Source organism: Ochotona princeps, chromosome 12 (genome assembly GCF_030435755.1).
Source record: "Ochotona princeps isolate mOchPri1 chromosome 12, mOchPri1.hap1, whole genome shotgun sequence".
Lineage (NCBI taxonomy): Eukaryota > Metazoa > Chordata > Mammalia > Lagomorpha > Ochotonidae > Ochotona > Ochotona princeps.
The window spans coordinates 49,176,184-49,196,712 of NC_080843.1; the positions used below are offsets into that span (position 1 = coordinate 49,176,184).

General features: G+C 46.0%; 1 protein-coding gene and 1 non-coding gene across 11 annotated transcripts in view; one reads left to right on the plus strand and one right to left on the minus strand.

The window, feature by feature from the left end:
• Positions 1-20,529, minus strand: part of RCBTB1 (RCC1 and BTB domain containing protein 1) — a 52,728-nt gene that overhangs the window by 20,178 nt on the left and 12,021 nt on the right. For 4 of the 10 annotated variants that reach the window (XM_058670792.1, XM_058670784.1, XM_058670786.1 and 1 more), the window contains 4 exons: positions 9,478-9,523; positions 8,541-8,707; positions 8,068-8,218; positions 2,348-2,514 (listed from right to left, as the gene is read on the minus strand). In XM_058670792.1, the coding sequence (XP_058526775.1) occupies positions 2,348-2,514; positions 8,068-8,218; positions 8,541-8,666 (444 nt within the window). In that variant the 5' untranslated portion in view covers positions 8,667-8,707; positions 9,478-9,523. Of the gene's footprint in view, positions 1-2,347; positions 2,515-8,067; positions 8,219-8,540; positions 8,711-9,477; positions 9,524-20,529 lie in introns of all 10 variants that reach the window. The other 6 variants (XM_058670785.1, XM_058670788.1, XM_058670790.1 and 3 more) reach the window with 3 other exon arrangements.
• On the plus strand, positions 18,917-19,017 carry LOC118758051 (small nucleolar RNA U13). Its single transcript, XR_004995506.2, has one exon. It is a non-coding gene; the product is annotated as a small nucleolar RNA U13 (small nucleolar RNA).

The window sequence follows — 20,529 nt, forward strand, 5'->3', positions numbered from 1 at the left end:
TGAAGAACTTTAAGCAGGGGAACAATACAATCTAATCACGCTTTAGAAATCTTTTGGGATGCGAAGAGACCTGGAAGAAGCTCCAGGCTCCTGGCTTCAGAACTGCTCAGCTCCAGCTGTTGCAGCCACTTGAGTCAATCAGTGGACAGAAGATATTCCTCTCTCTCGCTCGCTCTCTCTCTCTCCTTGTCTCTGTATATGTGCTTTCCCAATAAAAATAAATAAAACTTAAAAAAAGAAGAAGAAAAATCATCGTGGGGCCAAGCACGATGGCTGATGGCACAGTGGCTAAATCTCAGCCTTGCAAGCGCTGGCATCCCATATGGGTGCCGGTTCGTGTCCCAGCTGCTCCACTTGCAGCTCCCTGCCTGTGGCCTGGGAAAACAGTAGAGGACGGCCCAAAGTGATGAGATCCTGTACCCATGTGGGAGACCCAGAACAAACTCCATCCCCCTGGCTTCAGACTGACTCAGCTTTGGCCATTGTGGCCACAAAGGGAGTGAAGCAGCTGATGGAAAGTTTTTCTCTCTGTAAATCTGCATTTTCAGTAAAAATAAGCTTTTAACAAAAAGAGAGAGAGAGAGAGAGAGGGGAGAGAAGGGATGGGAAAGGAAAAAATCATGAGCAAAGGGACAGCATGGTCGTGTGGCTGTCTAATCCTCCACCTGCTCCACTTGCAGCTCCCTGCTTGTGGCCTGGGAAAGCAGTGCAGTATGGCCCAAAGCCTTGGGATCCTGCACCCACATGGGAGACCCAGAAGATCGTGGCCCCCAACTTTAGACTAGCCCAGCTTTGGCCACTACAACCATTTAGGAGTGAGCCATCACATGGAAGATACAACACACTCTGTCTCTCGTTCTTTCTTTTTCAAATAAAAATAAATAAGACCTCTTTTTTAAAAAAAAAAAAAAGGAATCACAGGGAGAAATAATATGTAACAGGTAGAGCAAAAATGTATGAAACAGAAGATTTTGTGGGTTGGTGCAGTGGCTCCCAACTTTGGATCAGATCAGCTCAGCTCTGGTTGTTGCGACAATTTGGGGAATGAACCAGCAGATGGAAGACATCTCTATAAAATGTGTCTTTCAAATAAACAATAACTAAATTTCTTTTTTAAAAAAAGATTTTACAATAGTCCAGACAAGATCTGACCCAAGACAAAGGAGGTCGAGAGGAACAAAATGATACGGGGAATTAAAAAACTGGATCCACAGGGGTGAGCTACCCTTATAAGCACAGATGCTGGGGCCTCAAAGAGTGTGGCACCCACTGGGAGGTAAGATTATTTTATTACAGATACTAAAAAACAAAGCAAAATTATAAAATGAGGTCATAAAAAAGTACAGAAAACTATCAAATACATTTACTGTGTAGTCTTAGCCAAGTGAATGAGATTCCCTTAAGATTGAGCTGCACTGTCACACAAACTAGTAGTCCAATTTGGGAAAAGAATGTGTCCCTACAATGCTGAGCTACTCCTACAGGCTACTATGTTCACATTATATCAACTACAAATGCAGTCATTATTACATGATTTTTTATTTTTCAAGCAAAGAGCTTCCTCAATAGTTGAAAAATGTGGGCCTAGCACGGTGGCCTAATGGCTAAAGTCCTCACCTTGAACGTGTCAGGATCCCACATGAGCACTGGTTCCAATCCTGGCAGCTCCACTTCCCATCCAGCTCTCTGCTTGTGGCCTGGGAAAGCAGTTTAGGATGGCCCCAACCTTTGGGATCCTGCACCTGCATGGGAGACCTGGAAGAGGCTCCTGGCTCCTAGCTCTAGATTGGCACAGCTCGGCCATTGCAATCACTTGGGGAGTGAATCATCAGACGGAAGATCTTCCTCTCTGCCTCTCCTCCTCTCTCTATGTATCTGACTCTGCAGTAAAAATAAATAAATCTCCAAAAAAAAAAAATGCAATCCAGTGCCCATCAATGAATGGATGGACAAAATTGGGACTATACATGCAATTGGACAGCAATCAACCTTAAAAAGAAAGAAGATCATGTCACGCACTATAGCATGGATGGACCTTGAAGAGATCAGTCTAAGTGAAATAAGCCACTTATCAGAAGACAAACACTGTATGATTCCACCCAGCTGGTACCTAGAGTCGTTAAACTCCACTACAATCAGAACAAAGTGGACTGGAGGCTGCCAGGGGCTAGTGGGAAGACAGACTGGAAAGCTGGTGCTACACAGGTGCAGAATCTCACTTGTACAAGATGGACAATGCAATGGTTCTGCTGCACAATGTTCTAATATCACTTACCCACAGGTAAACCATGTATTATTTGTGTTTTACCACATTAACAGTAATAAAGGGTAAAAGCATTACACTTACCTCTCCATCAGCTGCCAGAACCATTGAATGATGTGAGCCACAGGCTACTTCAACCACTTGCTTGATCAAAAGATTGGTACAGACTTGGATGGGAGCAATGCCTTGGTTGGTGGTCCCATTCCCCAGCTGGCTGTATCCATTGTGGCCCCAGGCATAAACCACTCCATCTGTTCACACAAGGCACACAGAATGAGTTCCAACAAGAACTACCCTTATTTTCTTCCCTAGACTTTGCATAACCTTCATTCTGCTCACAATGTCCCCTCCTCTTTATACAATAACCACTGATGGGGAGTGAGAAGAGATGGAACAGAGAGCAAGATAGAGGCAAACTTTTGAGCAAAAGGACTTAGGAATAATGTATAAGGAAGATTAGCTTTTGGTTCAAAAGTTCACAGTGGGCCAACAAGCAGACCACACAGCAAACCATAACACTGATGTGTACCATTACTTTACCAGGCATGTCTCAGGGAACCCAAGGCGCCTGTGTGAGTGAGGGTGTGTCACTCACGGAGTCTAGAAGAAAGGAGTACACTGTTTGCAAGGAAAACAAAAGTTGGAGCACCTTTTGGGCAAACTAAGCAGCATAAAATCTGGCTGAATTCACTGTTTCCCATAAGCCAACCATTTCTTCAACTATGCTTACTTATTCCAGAGTACAACAAAGATGCTTATCCTTGCTTTACGACTTTTTTGATTTCCAGCAGAGTAAAGGCTGGGGATGACTCAGTAGCCAGCATCTTCCATCATCAAGTGGCAGCTTCACTCACCCTACTGTAGCTAGCTTTGGAATACATAACCAGCCATTATAAAGGAAACACCTCCAGGACAGTGAAACAGATGAGGTGCTAGCAGCAAGGAGACGGGGTGCAAAGCATCCATGCTCTTACGTGGCCTACCACCCTTGCAAGGCCTCATGGACCCAGAAACCCCTCTGACCATTGTTAATCAACAGCTTTGAGGGTCCAACAGAGGAACTTTCATGTTATGCACTTATTCCCACGAGGTGCCTAGAAAACAGCATGAGTCTTCCTGAATCAATCTTCTCACTTTCCCCATGGGAACAAAGCATCCTGACCTGTTAGGAACAATCTAGATGCGGCAACAAGGCCACCCCAGCACCACAGTGGACATCTGAGGGCTGTGGTCAGGCTGCTGTCTTGCTGGTGAGCATCCCAAGGCTCAGCAGCTCTGCAGATCTGCTCCAAAAGACAACAGGCCAGGAAGACGCAGGCACATCTAGGGAGCTACTGACAGGTGTCTCACCAGGTGCCCCACCACAGGAAATTACATAAAGCATCACTAGGAAACTGCATGCTAGCACAGATGAGGTCAAAAGAGTACATTATGTTGAAGTTACAGCAGGGGAAAGAGGTGTTCAAATCTATGCGTGTAACCAAAGAACAAAATGGATTTGAACAGAGAAATGCATACACTGACCTCAGATAGGAAAACTCAGTATTATGAAGACACTAGTTTTTATGTAAATTTGTAAACTTTTCAAACAATAGCAATAAAATGCTTCAAGTTACTTTGCTTCCTTACTGGGAAGAAACAACAAAGAGGAGGAGCCTGCCATGATGGCTCAACAGGCTAATTCGTCCCCTCAAAGTGCCAGTATTCCACATGGGCACCAGTTTGTGTCTCAGCTGTTCTACTTCCTAGCCAGCTCCCTGCTTGAGGCCTGGGAAAGTAGCAGAGGACGGGCCAAAGCCTTGAGGCCCTGAACCCATGTGAGAGACCTAGAAGAAACTCCTGGCTTCAGACTGGCTCAGCTCTGGCCACTGAAGGAGTGAAACAGTAAGTGGAGAATCTTTTTCTGTCTCTTCTCTCTGTAAAATCTAACTTTCCAATAAAAATAAATTTCAAAGAAAAAAATCAAGAGGAAAATCCTATTTTTAAAAAAAGACAACTAGCTTCAATAATTAAGCCAGTGGGAAGTTTCTGAAACTAACATTACTAACAGAACATGGACACACAGTTCAGCCAGTCGATGGAACGGAATGCTAACCTGTGATGTAGACCGATTGCACTGGAAAAGGAAACCTGCGACAGCTAAGGGGAGAGGGACTTCCTACAAGTTTGGGGGAGATACCTGAACAGTCGGACTGAAGTCAGATTCATTCCTCTTATTGTACACCGTAAAAACTACTCATGGAGGGCTAGGCACAGTAGCCTAGCAGCTAAAGTCCTCGCCTTAAATGCACCGGGATCCCATATGGTCGCCAGTTCTAATCCTGGCGGCCCTGCTTCCCATTCAGCTCCCTGCTTGTGGTCTGAGGAAGCAGTCGAGGATAGCCCAAAGCCTTGGGACCCTGCACCTGCGTGAGACCCAGAAAAGGCTACTGACTTCAGATCGGCATAGCACTGACCATTGCAGTCACTTGGGGTGGCAATCAGCAGGTGGAAGATCTTCCTCTCTGTGTCCTCCTCTTTGACTTTCCAATAAAAATAAATAAATCTTAAAAAAAAAAAAAAACTACTCATAGTGAGGCATCGGATGGAGGATCTTCCTCTGTCTCTCCTCCTCTCTCTATATCCGGCTTTCCAATAACAATAAAATCTAAAAAAAAAAAAAAAAAAAAAAAAAAAAACTACTCATAGAAACAGAAACTGAAAAAGGCAAAAATATAAAGTCAGATTGGAATTACAAGACTATGTGACTTCTTTAATAATACAGGCACAGAGAAACCTTTCCCTATCTAAAAATCCAAAAGCAGTAGTTAGACAAATCTAGTTACACTAAAATACACATACATGTATTTATATACACATCTCACATGGAGGGGGAAAAGGCCACCATGCACAAAGAAAAACTGAATACTGAGGAAAACATTTGTCATTTATAACACCAAGAGATAATCTCCCAAAAATAAAAGCAGTTCCTAAAATAAAAAAATAAAAAAAAAATCTTACAGAATCATGAATTGACAGTTGGCCATAGCCAGCTATCAACTGGGGCCAGCATGATGGTATAGCAGGTAAAGCTATGCCCATGCCACCAGCACGCCATCATGGGCGCCAGTTCAAGCCCAGCTGCTCTACTTGCAACCCAGCTCCCTGTCAATGTGCCTGGGAAAGCAGAAGATGGTCCAAGTGCTGGGGCCCCTGCACCCACGTGGGACACCTGGAAGAAGTTCCTGGCTTCACATCCCGCCCAGCTCCAGTCACTGTGGCCATTTGGGAAGTACACCAATGGACAGAAGATCTGTCTCTTCCTGTCTACCCTGTAACTCTAACCTTTCAATTAAATAGATCTTTAAAAAGGAAAGGGGGGGCCCGGCGGCGTGGTCTAGCGGCTAAAGTCCTCGCCTTGAAAGCCCCGGGATCCCATATGGGCGCCAGTTCTAATCCTGGCAGCTCCACTTCCCATCCAGCTCCCTGCTTGTGGCCTGGGGAAGCAGTCGAGGACGGCCCAATGCCTTGGGACCCTGCACCCATGTGGGAGACCCGGAAGAGGTTCCTGGTTCCTGGCTTCGGATCGGCGCAGCACCGGCCGTTGCGGCTCACTTGGGGAGTGAAACATCGGACGGAAGATCTTCCTCTGTCTCTCCTCCTCTGTGTATATCTGGCTGTAATAAAATGAATAAATCTTTAAAAAAAAAAAAAAAAAAAGGAAAGGGGGAACTTCTAGTCATATGAAAAGATGCTCACTCTCAACTTTTTTAAAATTTACTTTTATTTTTAAAAGGAAAATTTACACAGAGGAGAGACGTCTTCATTCTACTGGTTCACTCCCCAAATGACCACTTGAGCCAGAGCTGGGCTGACCCAAAGTCAGGAGCCAGGAGCTTCTTGGAGGTCTCCCACATGGGTACAAGGGCCCAAGAACTTGGACCACCCTCTGTTGATTTCCCAGATCATAAGTAAGGAGCTGGACTGGAAATGGAGCAGCTGGGACTCAAATTAGGACCCATGCAAGATGCCAGCACTACATGAGAGACTTAACCTAGCATACCACAGCACTAGCCCCTCACCCTTAATGAGAAAAACGCAAATACTTTAACGTAACACAAGCCTGGGCTCCTCTCACTGAGACTGATCCAATTACAACCAATGCTAAATGTCCACCTCATTAGTAAAACACCAATGCCCTGTTCCTCAAGCAGAACCACCAGCCACCTGGCACTGTGCTGGTTACAACGGACCTGACCCATACAGGAAAGAGCAGCCATTTCAGAGGGCAAGGGAAGGGAGAATCTCCCAACCACTTGTTCACTCCCCATATGATCACACACCAAGGGCTGAGATGGACCAAAGCCAGGATCCAGAACTCCATCCAGATCATGCACGCTGGTGGCAGGGAACCAAGCTTTGAGCTGCTTCCTGCTGCTCCTCAGGGCGCATTAGCAGGTAGCTCATGGCAATCCGGAACTCCAGCTAGTACTCTGGTGTGAGATGCCGGTAACACAATCAGCATCTAACCTTCTGTGCTAGAACACCCACCCCCACAAACTTTAAGTGCCCTCATAAAGGATACACATGAATACATGTATTATGCACATATAGCATGTTTAATATGTCATAAAATGATCAAAGTTAATTTAAACACAAAGAGAAATATTCCCACAAAAAAGCTACTTACCTTAACACTTAAGATATTTTAAAGTGAAAATTAACTCAAAAATATGTATTGTCTCTCCTCTCTGTAAATCTGCCTATCCAAGAAAAAATAAATCTTTCAAAAAGAATCATTATTTAAGGTCTCCACTTTGAAGAAAACCTGGAATTTATACAGATACATTTTAGTGTTTCATTCTCTGACACACACACATTCACGTCTGAATTTTATGGCCCACAGTCAAGAAGTAGTTAAAGTTGCCATGTGATGAAAACCTTGAATTCGCAGTCCCCAGCTGATGACAGCTGAACCAGCCAGCAATGCAGCATCAGTGTGAAAGAACCAGCACAATGCCAAAAGGCATGACTGCACCACCCAAGCTCAACACCAGTCAGGCTGCTACAAGGTAACCACCCCTGCATCTGGCCTTCTCGGCCCGAGAGACAGCAGAAGAACTTGGAATGGACTCAGACAGGAGTTGTGGTCAAGTGAAAAGCCAGACGCTAAGGTTTATGGACCAGGGTTCAGACACAGAAAGCCAAAGACACAGCAATCCTAGACAATACCCATCAAGCCACTCTGTGAAAGCCAGTGCCAGAGCTGTTGTGCCTGAATCACAAAGGGAACAACTTGAGTTATGCACAGCCAGCTTTCAAAGTGCCGGGTGCCCACAGTGCCAATCAAATACCAAAGGAAACATGTCCACTCTCCCCAGTGGTGATGCCAGCCGAGAAAGAGGACAAGAATCTCTCCACCTACGTTCCCCCTTCCTTCCCAAGTGGCACCAACGTGAGGACCAGAGCATTAACTAAGTTTTCTCAATTCAAGGCTCGGAAAGCGCCAAAACAAAGGAACACCAGTACTACCTGTATTCGTAAAAGTGCCCCACAGAAACCTCGAGAGTTGCCAGACAACCACAAATCCACTGGGATACGGGGCAGGAAAAGACACTGCACCCCATCAAATCTTCCCCAACTTCCCAGTGCTGGTGTAGGACCTCCCATGGACTCAGCTGGATGGGTTTAGCTTTACCCACTTTAGTACTGCTCTTGCAAACAAAGGACCAACTGAAGTGAATTTTTCCATCTGCCCTCCTGCCCCTTCTGGCCTGGAACTGCCTGTTCCACTGGCCACAACCTGGAAGGCTGCATCTGCTTACCTTCGGTGCTGAGAAGAACGTGCGGCCCACTCCCGTAACTAAGGCTTTTAATCTTCTTCCCGCACAAGGCTTCGAGTTTCTTGGGTACAAGGGTACTCTGGTTATCTCCAGTTCCTAGACAGTTACTGTAATTCAGTCCAAATACAAAGACCTGGAAAACAAGCAGTTTTGTCTGACTTGTTGGGCCTAAAACTCCATTAACAGATCTCTTTCCTGCTCCGAAAATAAGACACACTTAAGGTCGAACTGATACTTTGGCAGGTAAGAGGCTGATGAAGCTGATAAGAAAAGAGCAACTTCTGCTCACCATTTCAGAACACTGGCCCACCCAAAGAAACCTCAAACAGCACCACAGGGCAAGAAGCTGTGAAGAGACCGAAAGAGAAGGTGTGCCAAAGGCAGAGTTTTCTTAAACTTGGGATTCTCCTTTTCTCAGCCCAGTCTCAAAACAACGCCTGACCCCGCAGGCTCACCTCATCGTTGTCAGTGACGTACAAGGCTTCATTGGCAGAAGTGCCAAAGACGCACGCCTTCCGGATCGAGGCAATCTCTTGAGGGGACAGCAGAGTGAAGATGGGCCACTTTCCCACATCCACCATGACTCTGGTTTCAAGCAAGTCCTACAAGTCAGCCAACATCTCTGCTGCAACAAAGAGGGTGCAGAGAAAACAGTTACATAGCCACAAGATCGACAACAAAGCAACTTTCTTTATTAAAAATTTATTTTTATTACAAAGTCAGATATACAGAGAGGAGGAGAGACAGAGGGGAAGATCTTCCATCCAATGATTCACTCCCCAAGTGAGCCGCAACAGGCCCGTGTGCGCCGATCCAATGCCTGGAACCTGGAACCTCTTCCGGGTCTCCCACGCGGGTGCAGGGTCCCAATGCATTGGGCCGTCCTCGATTGTTTTCCCAGGGCACAAGCAGGGAGCTGGATGGGAAGTGGAGCTGCCGGGATTAGAACCGGCGCCCATATGGGATCCCAGGGCGTTCAAGGCGAGGACTTTAGCCACTAGGCCACACCGCCGGGCCCGCAACTTCTTAATAAAAGCTAACAGAAAGGGCTAGCGCAACGGCTCAACTGGCTAATGCTCTGCCTGCAAGTGTCAGCATCAATATGGGGACTGGTTCGTGTCCCAGATGCTCTGCTTCCTATCTAGCTCCCTGTTTATAGCCTGGGAAAGCAGTGGGAGATTGTCCAAAGCTTTGGGACCCTATACCCATGTGGGAAACCTGGAGCAGGTTCTGGTTAATGCAGCCATTGAGGGAGTGAACTAGAAGATGAAGATCTTCTCTCTCTCTTTCCTAAATCTCTGTAAAACTGCCTTTCAAATAAAAATAAAATTTTTAAGAAAGAAGCTAACCTTGGAACAAACCAACTACCTTTTGGCTAAATGGATCACTTACCTTCCCAAGCAATGGATCTAATCCTGCTTCCAATCCTGGGCTTTGCCTGTAACAAGAGAACGAACAGCTAGAGCCAGTTTTCTGTCTTGCTCTCAGACTAGTCAGTGCTGGTGTGCTACACCCGTGCTCACATACAACACAACAGAGAAGGGAGAGAAGGCGAGCTACCATGATAGAAGCAGAGGCTCGAAGGTTTTTAGATGAAGGTCAAGCAGACAATACTAGGCAGTCCACGCCCCAGCTAATGCTCAGCTAGGAATACATGTGTTTACCTCTGCTGACAGCTTTACCCGCACAATGAAACCTAAGCGTATTATCAGGGCAAGTGGCTCTGAGCAAGTCATAAGCATCAGAACCCACACTCTTTGCCACCACCTCGAGGACACACTCTAGTGGAAAATCACTGCCACACCAAGTCACCGGCAGTCAGGAGACAGGTCCCAAAAAGAGTATGAACGTCAAATTGACACCAGATTTTTCAATGGCAACAGTTTATGTAAGAAAACAGCAGAATTATGTTTTTAAAATATTAAAGGAGAAAAATTACAGCTCTGTCCTTGTATCTAGCTAATCATTCAAAAACAAGGGCTTCATCTAGAAAGATTTTTTTTTAAGATTTATTTATTTTATTTATTTTATTACAAAGTCAGATATACAGAGAGGAGAGACAGAGAGGAAGATCCTCCGTCTGATGATTCACTCCCCAAGTGACCACAACGGCCGGTGCGCGCCGATCCGAAGCCGGGAACCTGGAACCTCTTCCGGGTCTCCCACGCGGGTGCAGGGTCCCAAGGCATTGGGCCATCCTCGACTGCTTTCCCAGGCCACAAGCAGGGAGCTGGATGGGAAGTGGAGCTGCCGGGATTAGAACCAGTGCCCACATGGGACCCTGGCGTGTTCAAGGTGAGGACTTTAGCCGCTAGGCCAAGGCGCCGGGCCCTAGAAATATTTTATCGGGCACAGAAGTTCTGATTTTTGACACATACGCTAGAAACTGTTTTTGAAACTGAGCCATGTGTGAGCTGTGTCTGAGTGTGGACCAGCCTTGGCTGGGCTGAAACATCCAACAGTAAGAACCAAAATGGGTTGAAGGCCAGTCAAGAAAGGCCACTGTTCCTGCTAGGACAAGAGGTGGACTGAGTAGGGCTGGCTCATGGTCCCACCAATACGTGCAAAATATGGCATTGGGAGTGGTTCTGATAGAGGAGCCTGGGCAACTCCTCTGGCAGGACACAGTCCCTGCAGGGAAGTGCAAGAAGCACAATAAGGAACAGCCCAGACCAAGCCAGGGAACGGTACCCACTGGCAAAAATTTGGCACAGGTTGGGGGCAGACCAAACTGGGCCAGTTCATATCACTTGCTGGCGAATCTAAGCACCAGAATAGAGTGTGCGTTCGGCCAGATTCAGCCACCAACACAAGCCATTACACATTAGGGCTGGGACTGGGTGCCAGCTGGGCTGGGCTGGGCTAGGCTAGGCTGTAGCCCCCACCAGCATGAGCTGAAATTGGGGTGGGTTTGGCCCAGCCAGGCTACAGCACCCACTGGCAAATGCCGAAGTGAGGTGGGCCATGCCAGACAGGGCCACAGCACCCAACCAGCACACGTAAGACCCAGGGGAGGGTAGGCAAATCTGGTAGGGAGCTGCAGGGAGCCCCCCTGCTGGGCTACCCTTCCCACTGGTGAATGTGAGCTGGGATGGGGCAGACCAGACTGGGCAGGGCTATACCACCTGTGGGCTTCATGTGAGCAGGATTGGAGACAAGTCAGGCTGGGGACTATACCTACTGCTACAAGCTTAAGTCAGAGTGCGTGAGGGTTGGTTGGCCTTTGCCACAGTATCAGCTGGCAGATGCTGGCACGGCCAGCTAATTATGTCAAGTTAAACTATAGAACCACCTGGAAAGTGCATGATCTGGGAGTAAGGAAATAGTGGGCACCTTCCTCTTGGGTTGCCACTTCGACTGGTGAGCATGAAAACCAGGACTGGGGCAGGCATAACTAGACAGAGTGGTACCCGCCGGCATATGTGTGGACTGGATAGTGGGACTCTTTGGGCTGAACTAGGCTTCAATGCCCATTGACATGTATGAGAGCTGAATGGGATGCAGGACAGACTGGACCAGTCTGCTACACATACTGGCAAGCACCGGAACCAGGGTAGGGGTGGGCCTGGAGGGGGTTATTGCAGGCTGCTTCGACTAGGCTGCAGTTCCCACTGGTTTATGTGAGCGCCGAGTGTGTGCTGGGTAGAAATCAGGCTGGACTGCACCACCCATTGTTTCCTGTGGAAGACAGAGCTGGAAACAGAACTGACCCAGCAATTGCAACCACCAGCATATGCATAAACTGATTGGGCAATGGACTGTGCCAGACCCTGTACACACACAAGCACATACAAGAATCTGGTCTGGGATCACATCACACAAAGTTTCTTTGGGGATCCCCCCAAACTGCACCTCTGGACTCAGCACCCCAACCATGAAGAGAAGTGCAGGTTCCATGCTCTGACCATGGAGTGCATGTGTCAATGCTGAGCCTCCTCAGAAGCTCAGACAGAGCAGTGGACAGCATATCCAGGCGCACATGGAGGATATGGCAGACCACAGGAACCTGCAGAAGACACCCAGTACCACAACAGATGGAGGACAGAACAAATCAATCAACTACCCCAGCAGTGTTGGCAGTGAAAATCTGGGCAAACGGAGACGCTAAGGTAGCCTGTATCAGCCAGTGGATTATGGAGAGATTTCAACGTGCTTGGAATAGCGAGACTGGCAGCAATTCAGAACTACTGAACTATCAAAACCACGTGAGCAAGATCCTCGGAGCATGCTTGTCCCACATCGGGGACTCCGAGATGAGTGGGAGGCTGGGTTTGGCTTCTCCCTTTATCTTCCCCCTTCCCCCAGATACAGGTAGGAAAAAGAGAATGTGAAAACAACGGTCTCAACCACTTTCCTGTAGCACTTGACCCTTTGTGCCCTAATCAAGCATGTAAAGATCATCAAAATAAGATAAGTTTCAGACAATATGAAAGGAAAAGCCAGCATTGTTGTACAGTAGGTTAAGCTACAACTCAGAATGATAGTACTCCACATGAGCACCAGTTGAGTCCCAGATGTTCCACTTTCACTTGAGCTAAAGTGCCAGGGGGACTTCGTAATAAAAATAGAATAAATCTTTAAAAAAACAATTTGTTTTTATTTGTATTGGAAAGTCAGATTTTCCAAGGAGAGACATAAGGATCTTCTATCTACTGGTTCACTCCCCAAAATGGCTACAATGGCCAGAGTTGAGTTGACTCAAAGCCAGGAACTTTTTCCATGTCTCTGACACAGCTGCAGGGTGCCAAGACTTTGAGACATCCTCTTTTTCCCAGCTGTAAGCAGGGAGTTGGAAGGGAAGTGGAGCCGCTTATATGAGATTGTGGTGTTTGCAAGGTGAGGATGTAGCCATTGAGCCATTGCAGTGGGCCCAATGCCTTGGGAGCCTACATCCCCATTGGGAGACCCAGAAGAAGCTCCTTTCTTTGGATTAGTTCAGCTCCAGCCATTCTGGCTATCTGGAGAGTGGACCAAAGGACGGAAGACTTCTTTGTTTCTCTCCTTCTAACTTTGCCCTTCAAATAAAAAATCAATCAATCTTGGGGAAAAAATATAAAACCCACACACAAGGGCAGACATTATGGCACAGAGTTAATTCACTCCCTGGGTCGCAAGCATCACCAAGAAGGTTACAAGTTTGTGTAAGTCCCAGTTCCTCTACATTTGATCCAGCTTCCTGCCAATCAATGCACATCTTGGAAGGCAGCAGATGATGGCCTAAGTATGGTTCTTGCCACCCAGATGGAGGCCCAGATGAGTTCCTGGCTCCTGGCTATGGCCTGACCCAGCTCCAGCTGTTCCAGGCATTCAACAGATAATGAACCAGCAGATGGAAGACTTGTCATTTTGTCTTTCAAATAAAAACCTTTACATGCGAAATAGAAGCTTTGTTCTCCTCCGTAACAATATTCCATGGAAATAATTCTATAACAGCACATGTATGCCTACTTCATTTGTTTCAGTGGTACCAGGGGATTATATTACATCCATTTAACAACTGTTTCTTATCGAGAAATACCTAAGTCATTTCCAAGCTTTTGTTGGGACAATATTTCAATTATTGTTTACATGTATTATGGCAGATACAAGTCTTATTCTACATATAAATTCCTAAAATACATTCCTAAACATAGAACTGCTGGGTCAAAAAACTAATAGCTACTCTACCTTCAACAGCTATTTCAAACTGTCTTTCAACCCACATATAAAACTGCCATCAGTATGTAAGAACACCTGCTTGGCCACACTGAGCTGGCCCTGTGGTGTAATAGACTAAGCTTTGTCCTGCACCTTCAGCAACCCATCTGGGCTCCAGATTGTATCCCAGCTGCTCCATTTCTGATTGGGCTCCCTGTGTTGTGACTGGAAAAAGCAGAGGATGGCCCAAGTCCTTGGGACCCTGCATCCACACAGGAGATACGGAAAAAGTGCCTGCTCCGGATTTGCCCAGGCCCAAGCACTGCAGCCATTTGGGGAGTGATCCTTCAGCAGCAAGATTTGTCTGTCTCCCCTGATCTAATTCTACCTTTCAAAAAAAAAAAAAAACCGAAAGCAAACCTTAAGGAAAAAAAATCACAACTCACAGCACTGTCATAAATACATGCACACTTATCAATTCTTTCATCTTGCTTCAGCATAAGGAAACGGAAAGACTGTCAGCTCAGACTGAAGTGACATAGCCAGGAAGTGAATCCAGGCAGCTAGAGACTCAGTCTGTACTTCCACACCCTGGTCTCAGATGTTTAGGACACAACTCAACATGTACAGGAAACTTCAAAAAGTTGTTCTCAGAATGAGTCCGATTTTTGTGAAAAATATCTATTTCTCCTTTGGAGATCACTGCTGTTGTTAATTTATAAATGTCCTTTGTATAGTAAGTTTAACTTAAATGCTTTCAGAAGTTTTAAAAGAAAGATGCTTCTCAAATACCCTGTTTTATGCCTCTTTAGACCACAGATAGGAAAAGAAGATAACAAATGTCTATAAGCAGGTTGAGAAACTAAAGTCTAGAAGCATATTTCTCTAGGAAATGAATCAGGGATTGGCACTGCACAGTGATAAAGCTACCACCTGCAACATGGCATCCATCTCAGAGCACCAGTTCAAGCCCTGGCTGCTCCACTTCCGGCCCAACTTCCTGTTAATGCATCTAAGGAAGGCACTGGAAGCTGGCCCGAGTACCTGGGCCGCTGCCAAACATATGGGAACCCAGATAGAGCTCCATGCTCCTGGCTTCAGTCTGAGCCAGTCCCAGCCATTACAGCTATTGGAGAGTGAACCAGCAGGTGAAAATCTCTCTTTCCCTCTCTTTATTATTCTATAACACAAAACAGATATTGCCATCCAAAACCATGTAACTTCCTGTCAGCAGTACAATTACTCTGAAACCGCTCCTTAGAGACAGAAACCCTGCCCCAAGGGGTTGGCGATATATGGCAAGATCAAGCAAACTATCATAATGATGAGTACAACGAATGGAGCTGACCCATGGCTAAAGCATTAGCCCTATTTTACAAAGTGTTTCTTCAAAGGATTGTAATGTAAAAATCAATATAAAAAAGCAAATATATCTTGCATATCCACACACAAAGAAAAAAGCTTCCCTAATTGTATTGGTATGGCAGAGGGTGGGGTCTAAAGCCTGTGCTTTAGGCCCAGGCTGGCTTTTTTAAGATTTATTTATTTTTATGAGAAAGACAGATAAACAGAGAGGAGGAGATACAGAGAGTAAGATCTTCCATCCACTTGTTCACTCCTGAAGTGGCCACAGTAACCAGAGCTGAGCCAATCCAAAGCTAGGAGCTTCCTCTGGGTCTCTCACATGGGTGCAGGGTCCCAAGGCTTTGGGCTATCGTCTATTGCTTTCCCAGGCCACAAGCAGGGAGCTGGATGGGTTAACATCTGTGCCCATATGGGATCCCAGCTCATTCAAGATGAGGACTTTAACCACTGGGCTATTGTGCCGCCACCCCCCCTCCCCCCCTCCCCCCGGCTGACTTCTAAAGGTTTGACAGGCTACTTCCCCTTTTGAGCCTAAAACACCTGCTCCAGATTTTAAAATTCATAATTTCATGTTGCAGATACAATGAGAAGTATGAGAACTTTCTGGAATGCATGGAAACAGCACAGACAGTAATGTGGACCAAACAAACAACTTTTTAACAATATACTCAGGAAAAGGAAATGAAAAACAGGAAGGAAGAAACTAACAACTGTCAAGCACCTGCCTCCTTGGGATGAGTGCTGGCACTTGGTGAAGCCGCCGCCCAGGATGCCCGCAGCCCTGCCAGCATGCCTGGGTGCCAGGCCCAGCTTGGCTCTCCTCTCCAGCTTTCTACTCATGCATACCCTGGGAGGCAGCACATGATGGCCCAAGTCCTGGGGTCCCTGTCACCCATGTGGAAGCTCAAACTAAGTTCCAGGCTCCTGCATGAAACTTGGCCAAGCCCCGGTTTGGACACTCAGACAATCAGCAGATGAAAGATCTTTTATCTACCTCTGGCTTTGAAATAAAGATGAAAATAAATTTAGGTCCAACACGCTGGCCCAGGGGCTAAAGCCCTCACCTTGCACAAGCGGGGATCTCATATGGGCACCAGTCCTAATCCTGGATGTTCTACTTCCCTTCCAGCTCCCTGCTTGTGGCATGGGGAAACAGAGGAGGACAAGCCAAAGCCTTGGGACCCTGCACCCGCATGGGAGACCTGGAAGAGGCTCCTGGCTTCGGATGGCTCAGCTCTTACTGTTGCGGTCACTTGGGGAGTGAATCATCGAATGGAAGATCTTTCTCTGCAAAATCTGCCATTCCAATAAAAATTTTTTTAAAAAGGAAAATAAATTTAAGAGTGAGCCTTGTTGGAGACACTGGCAAGCAGCTACATATTCATTATTTCATTCGGTCTTCATGATTATCTCACAAGGAAGAAAGGATAATCCATTCCTGGCAGACGAGGACCATGACTCTCACATGATATTGACCAAGGTCACACGGCAGTGACTGGCATGGATAGAGTTCACCCTCCCTCATGCCCCAGGGGCTGTTGTTGCAATGGCTCAACTGGCTAATCCTCTACTTACAAATGCCAGCATCCCATACGGGCACTGATTCTAGTCCGGCTGCTCCATTCTGCATCCAGTTCTGTGCTTGTGGCCTGGGAAAACAGTAGAGGACGGCCCAAAGCCTTGGGACTCTGCACCGGTGTGGGAGACCTGGAAGAAGCTCCTGGCTACAGAGTGGCTCTGTACTGTCCATTGTAGCCATGTTGATAGTGAATCAAAGGATGGAAGATTTTTCTGTCTCTTGTTCTCCCTTAAAATCTGTCTTTCCAATAAAAATCTTAAAAAAAAAAAAAAAAAAAAAGAATAGAACTCATCCACATGCTTTAAGATTTTTTTTAAAGATTTATTATTTTTTATTGGAAAGTCAGATCTACAGAGACAAGGAGATACAGAGAGGAAGATCTTCCATTGCTGATTCACTCTCCACGCAGCTGCAATGGCCCCAGCTGAACTGATCTGAAGCCAGGGGCCTGGAACCTCCTCTGGGTCTCCCACACGGGTACAGGATCCCAACGCTTTGGGCCGTTCTCCACTGCCCTCCAAGGCCACAAGCAGGGAGCCAGAAGGGAAGTGGAACAGCCAGGACACAAACTGATGCCCATATGGGATCCCAGTGCATGCAAGGTGAGGACTTGAGCCAATAGCCTACTGCGATGGGCCCCATCCACACACTCTGCTCCTCTCACAGAAAACATCAGTCTTAAAACCCCACTGGATCAAATTTCTCCAATTTATTACCATCTGAATTATCACTAAATACTAGTGTCTGCTTTTAAAGTGTTTCAAATGGAAAAAAAGCTCAAAATATAATATACATATATAGGGCAGGGCTTGGACGTGACCTCTGTCCTCAGAGAACTCCCATCAGTTCATGGTGCATCCATGGGCTACAGAACACCAAGGCACAAACCAAGTCTCCCGTGTAGCTGCCGGCAGGAACAGGTGTTCTCAGACTTCCGAAAAGGTTCTGAGCAGTTTTATGGAGGAACTCAAAATCTAGAACGTGGGAAGAGCAACTGGCCCAGCAGTTCGGACACCTACACACCCAGTCCTGGAGGAGCCGGGCTCAGGGTCTTCCTCCCAGCTCCTAATGCAAATCCTGGGCACAGCAGTTAGGACTTCAGTTCAGGTCTCTGCCTCCCACAGTGAAGACTGGGCTTCTCTTCCTGGGCCAATGGGACCAAAGGAATATTTTTAATGAAAATAACTGTTTAATTATTTGAATTAGGTTTTATCCCTAAACTTGTTGAAAGATATATAAAGGTGGCTTAGAGTCACACCCTGAAGTGACAAGATTTTCAGACATAAAAGCCATAAAATGAATATTTAATGCAAATCTAAACAGAGGTAGGAAGGTAAGATGACCTAGCCTCTGTGGGAAACAATGCGGCGTTTCCTCAAAAAAAAAAACTAAGTTACCAGACAGTACAGCAATTCTACCAGTATATACCCTCAACCCCTCAGGGAAACAACAGTAAACATGTATGCCAATGGTCACAGCAGCATGATTCGCAACACCCAGACTGGACACAACTCAAATCTCACAAACAGGAAGATAAACAAGATGTGACCTATACCAAATACTATTCAGCCTTAGGAAGGAAACTGGTTAAGTGCCAACACAGAAGGATTTTAAAGGCATTATGCTAATGTGAAATAAGCTAGGCACAAAACAAATACCGAATGATTCCACTTAGATGAAAAACCTAGAATAGCCAAATTCATACAGTGAGATGCTGGCTGCCAGGTGTGAAGGGGAGCTGGGGATGGCAAGGTATAGTTTAAAAGGGGCACAGCTTCAACTTGCAAGGAGGAGGAGGTCCTTGGGAGGAAAAGTGGTGATGGCTGCACAACAATGGGAATGAACCTACATCTCTTTGCTGGTCAAAATGCTTGGTTTTGTTTGGCATATTTTACCATAAATTTAAAAACAGCAGCTAATCTTACCATGAGCTTGCAGCAAACCTCCACTAATAAAATTTACTTTTAGAATATGGCCAAGTGAAGAAAGTTTGGTTGTTAAAAAAATGCTTTTGGAAAAACACAATGAAGCTTCAGGAACTCTGGCTTGGGCTCACATGTTCAGATCAGGAACATTCTGAATGGAACATTTTAAAAAGCATGGCCTCCTTGGAACTTTCCAACACACGCACCAATTCCACTGTGGAGATGACAGCTCATTCCAGATAGCACTTGATTGCTAGTCATAAAAAGGATGAGCTGTCATATTAAATAGTTACTTCTAAAGTAACTCATTAAGAGTCATTTTTGCATCCTTTTGTGATTCATAAGCATGACTGTGTTTTTACACCACTGTGTGAGATGGCACTCCCTCAAATCTGAGTATGACTCCAGCACATTACCCATCTGACATGAGAAAAAAGTCACTTGCGACTTTGCATATCCACTACCGTATCCAGGAAACATCCATAGTATTCTCACAAGTGGCAATGATGTGTTTAGCCTGAATTATTGTATATTCTTGAACGAAACAGATGCCTTTTACTGCATAGAGGTAAAAGGACAGAAAGGAAAAATGAAAGCAGAGGTAACTCAACATACTTGGGTTCCTGTGTCATCTCCTGCACTTCAAATCATGTCCCAGGGCAGGCGTGTGGCCCAGCACGCCAAAGTCTGGTTGGAGCACCTGCATCTCCTACTATGGCGCTCGAGTTCAAGTCCTGGGTCTGCTTTTGATTCCAGTGTCCTGCAGGTTATGACTCAAGTAGCTGGGCCCTGGCCACTCAAGTGGGAGAATCCTGGCTCCTGGCTCTGGTGTGGCCCACCCCTGCTGAGACAAGCATCTGAGGAGGGAACCAGCTGAGGGAGATATCTGTCTCACAACTGAATTCTTACATTTGTAAGGGACACTTTTTGAAAGAAGAAAACCTATCTTGTATTCTATTGGATTTCCTCCCGAGTTCCCTAGCCCTGCATATCAATCTCCCCACTCCCCAGGCTGGCCTTCCCTAGCTACTGGCACCATCCCTAGGAGAGCCCTGGCTTGGGGAAGTAAAGGTTATTTTATTTCACATAAAAAAAAAAAAAAGCAAATCCAGCCAGCAGGACAAACACAGACCTTCCAATTTTAGAAATCTACATTTAGAGCTGGAGGGCTGAAAGAGGTAGCAACCAAGCTTTTCATTGTTCTAATAGCCACCTATTTTGCTTTATTCTTGGAACCCAATATTACAGGAGGGTGGGGAGGATTTCATTTTACTGACTCAGCAAAAACATATCTGAACACGTCTACAGCGTTTGAAAATCAACAGGAAATAGGGAAAAGTGGTCCAGGAAAACTTTTTGATTACGTAAGGGTCTCAACATCAAATAGTACTAAGAATTCAGGGTTGGCCCTCAGCCTGTGGTTCCAGGAAGGCCTTGTATGCCCCAGCCCCACTCTAATCAGAATGTATTTGGCCTCCAGTAAGACTTTTTACCTCCGGACTTTTTCTTAGCAGGTTTTAGATTAGCAAATGACAAACAGGCCAGGACAAAGTTCACAAGCCCTTCTAACTGGCAGCACCTAGAGAGGGCCTTCTCTCCTGCTGTCATTATTCTGTGATTCTTTATCCTGGCAGATTTTCCAAGGAAACCAGGACTCTGAATGCTGAACAAGCCATCTAAGACAGCCTACACGCTCTTCAGGACACAAGCTACAGTCAGGTTCCGACTGCTCGAGACAGAATGCCAAATATGCACAATGATTTTTACATCACAAGACATATTTAACAAAAGTACTGAACAGAGGTTTCTCTATTTTCACAAACCAGATTTAAGTGGCCAGTCTGCTGCCTTACAATGCCAGTTTATTTATAGTTGGTGTGCTATTGATAGAAAACCCACTACTGTATGACATTATGAACACAATAATAGCCTATGTTA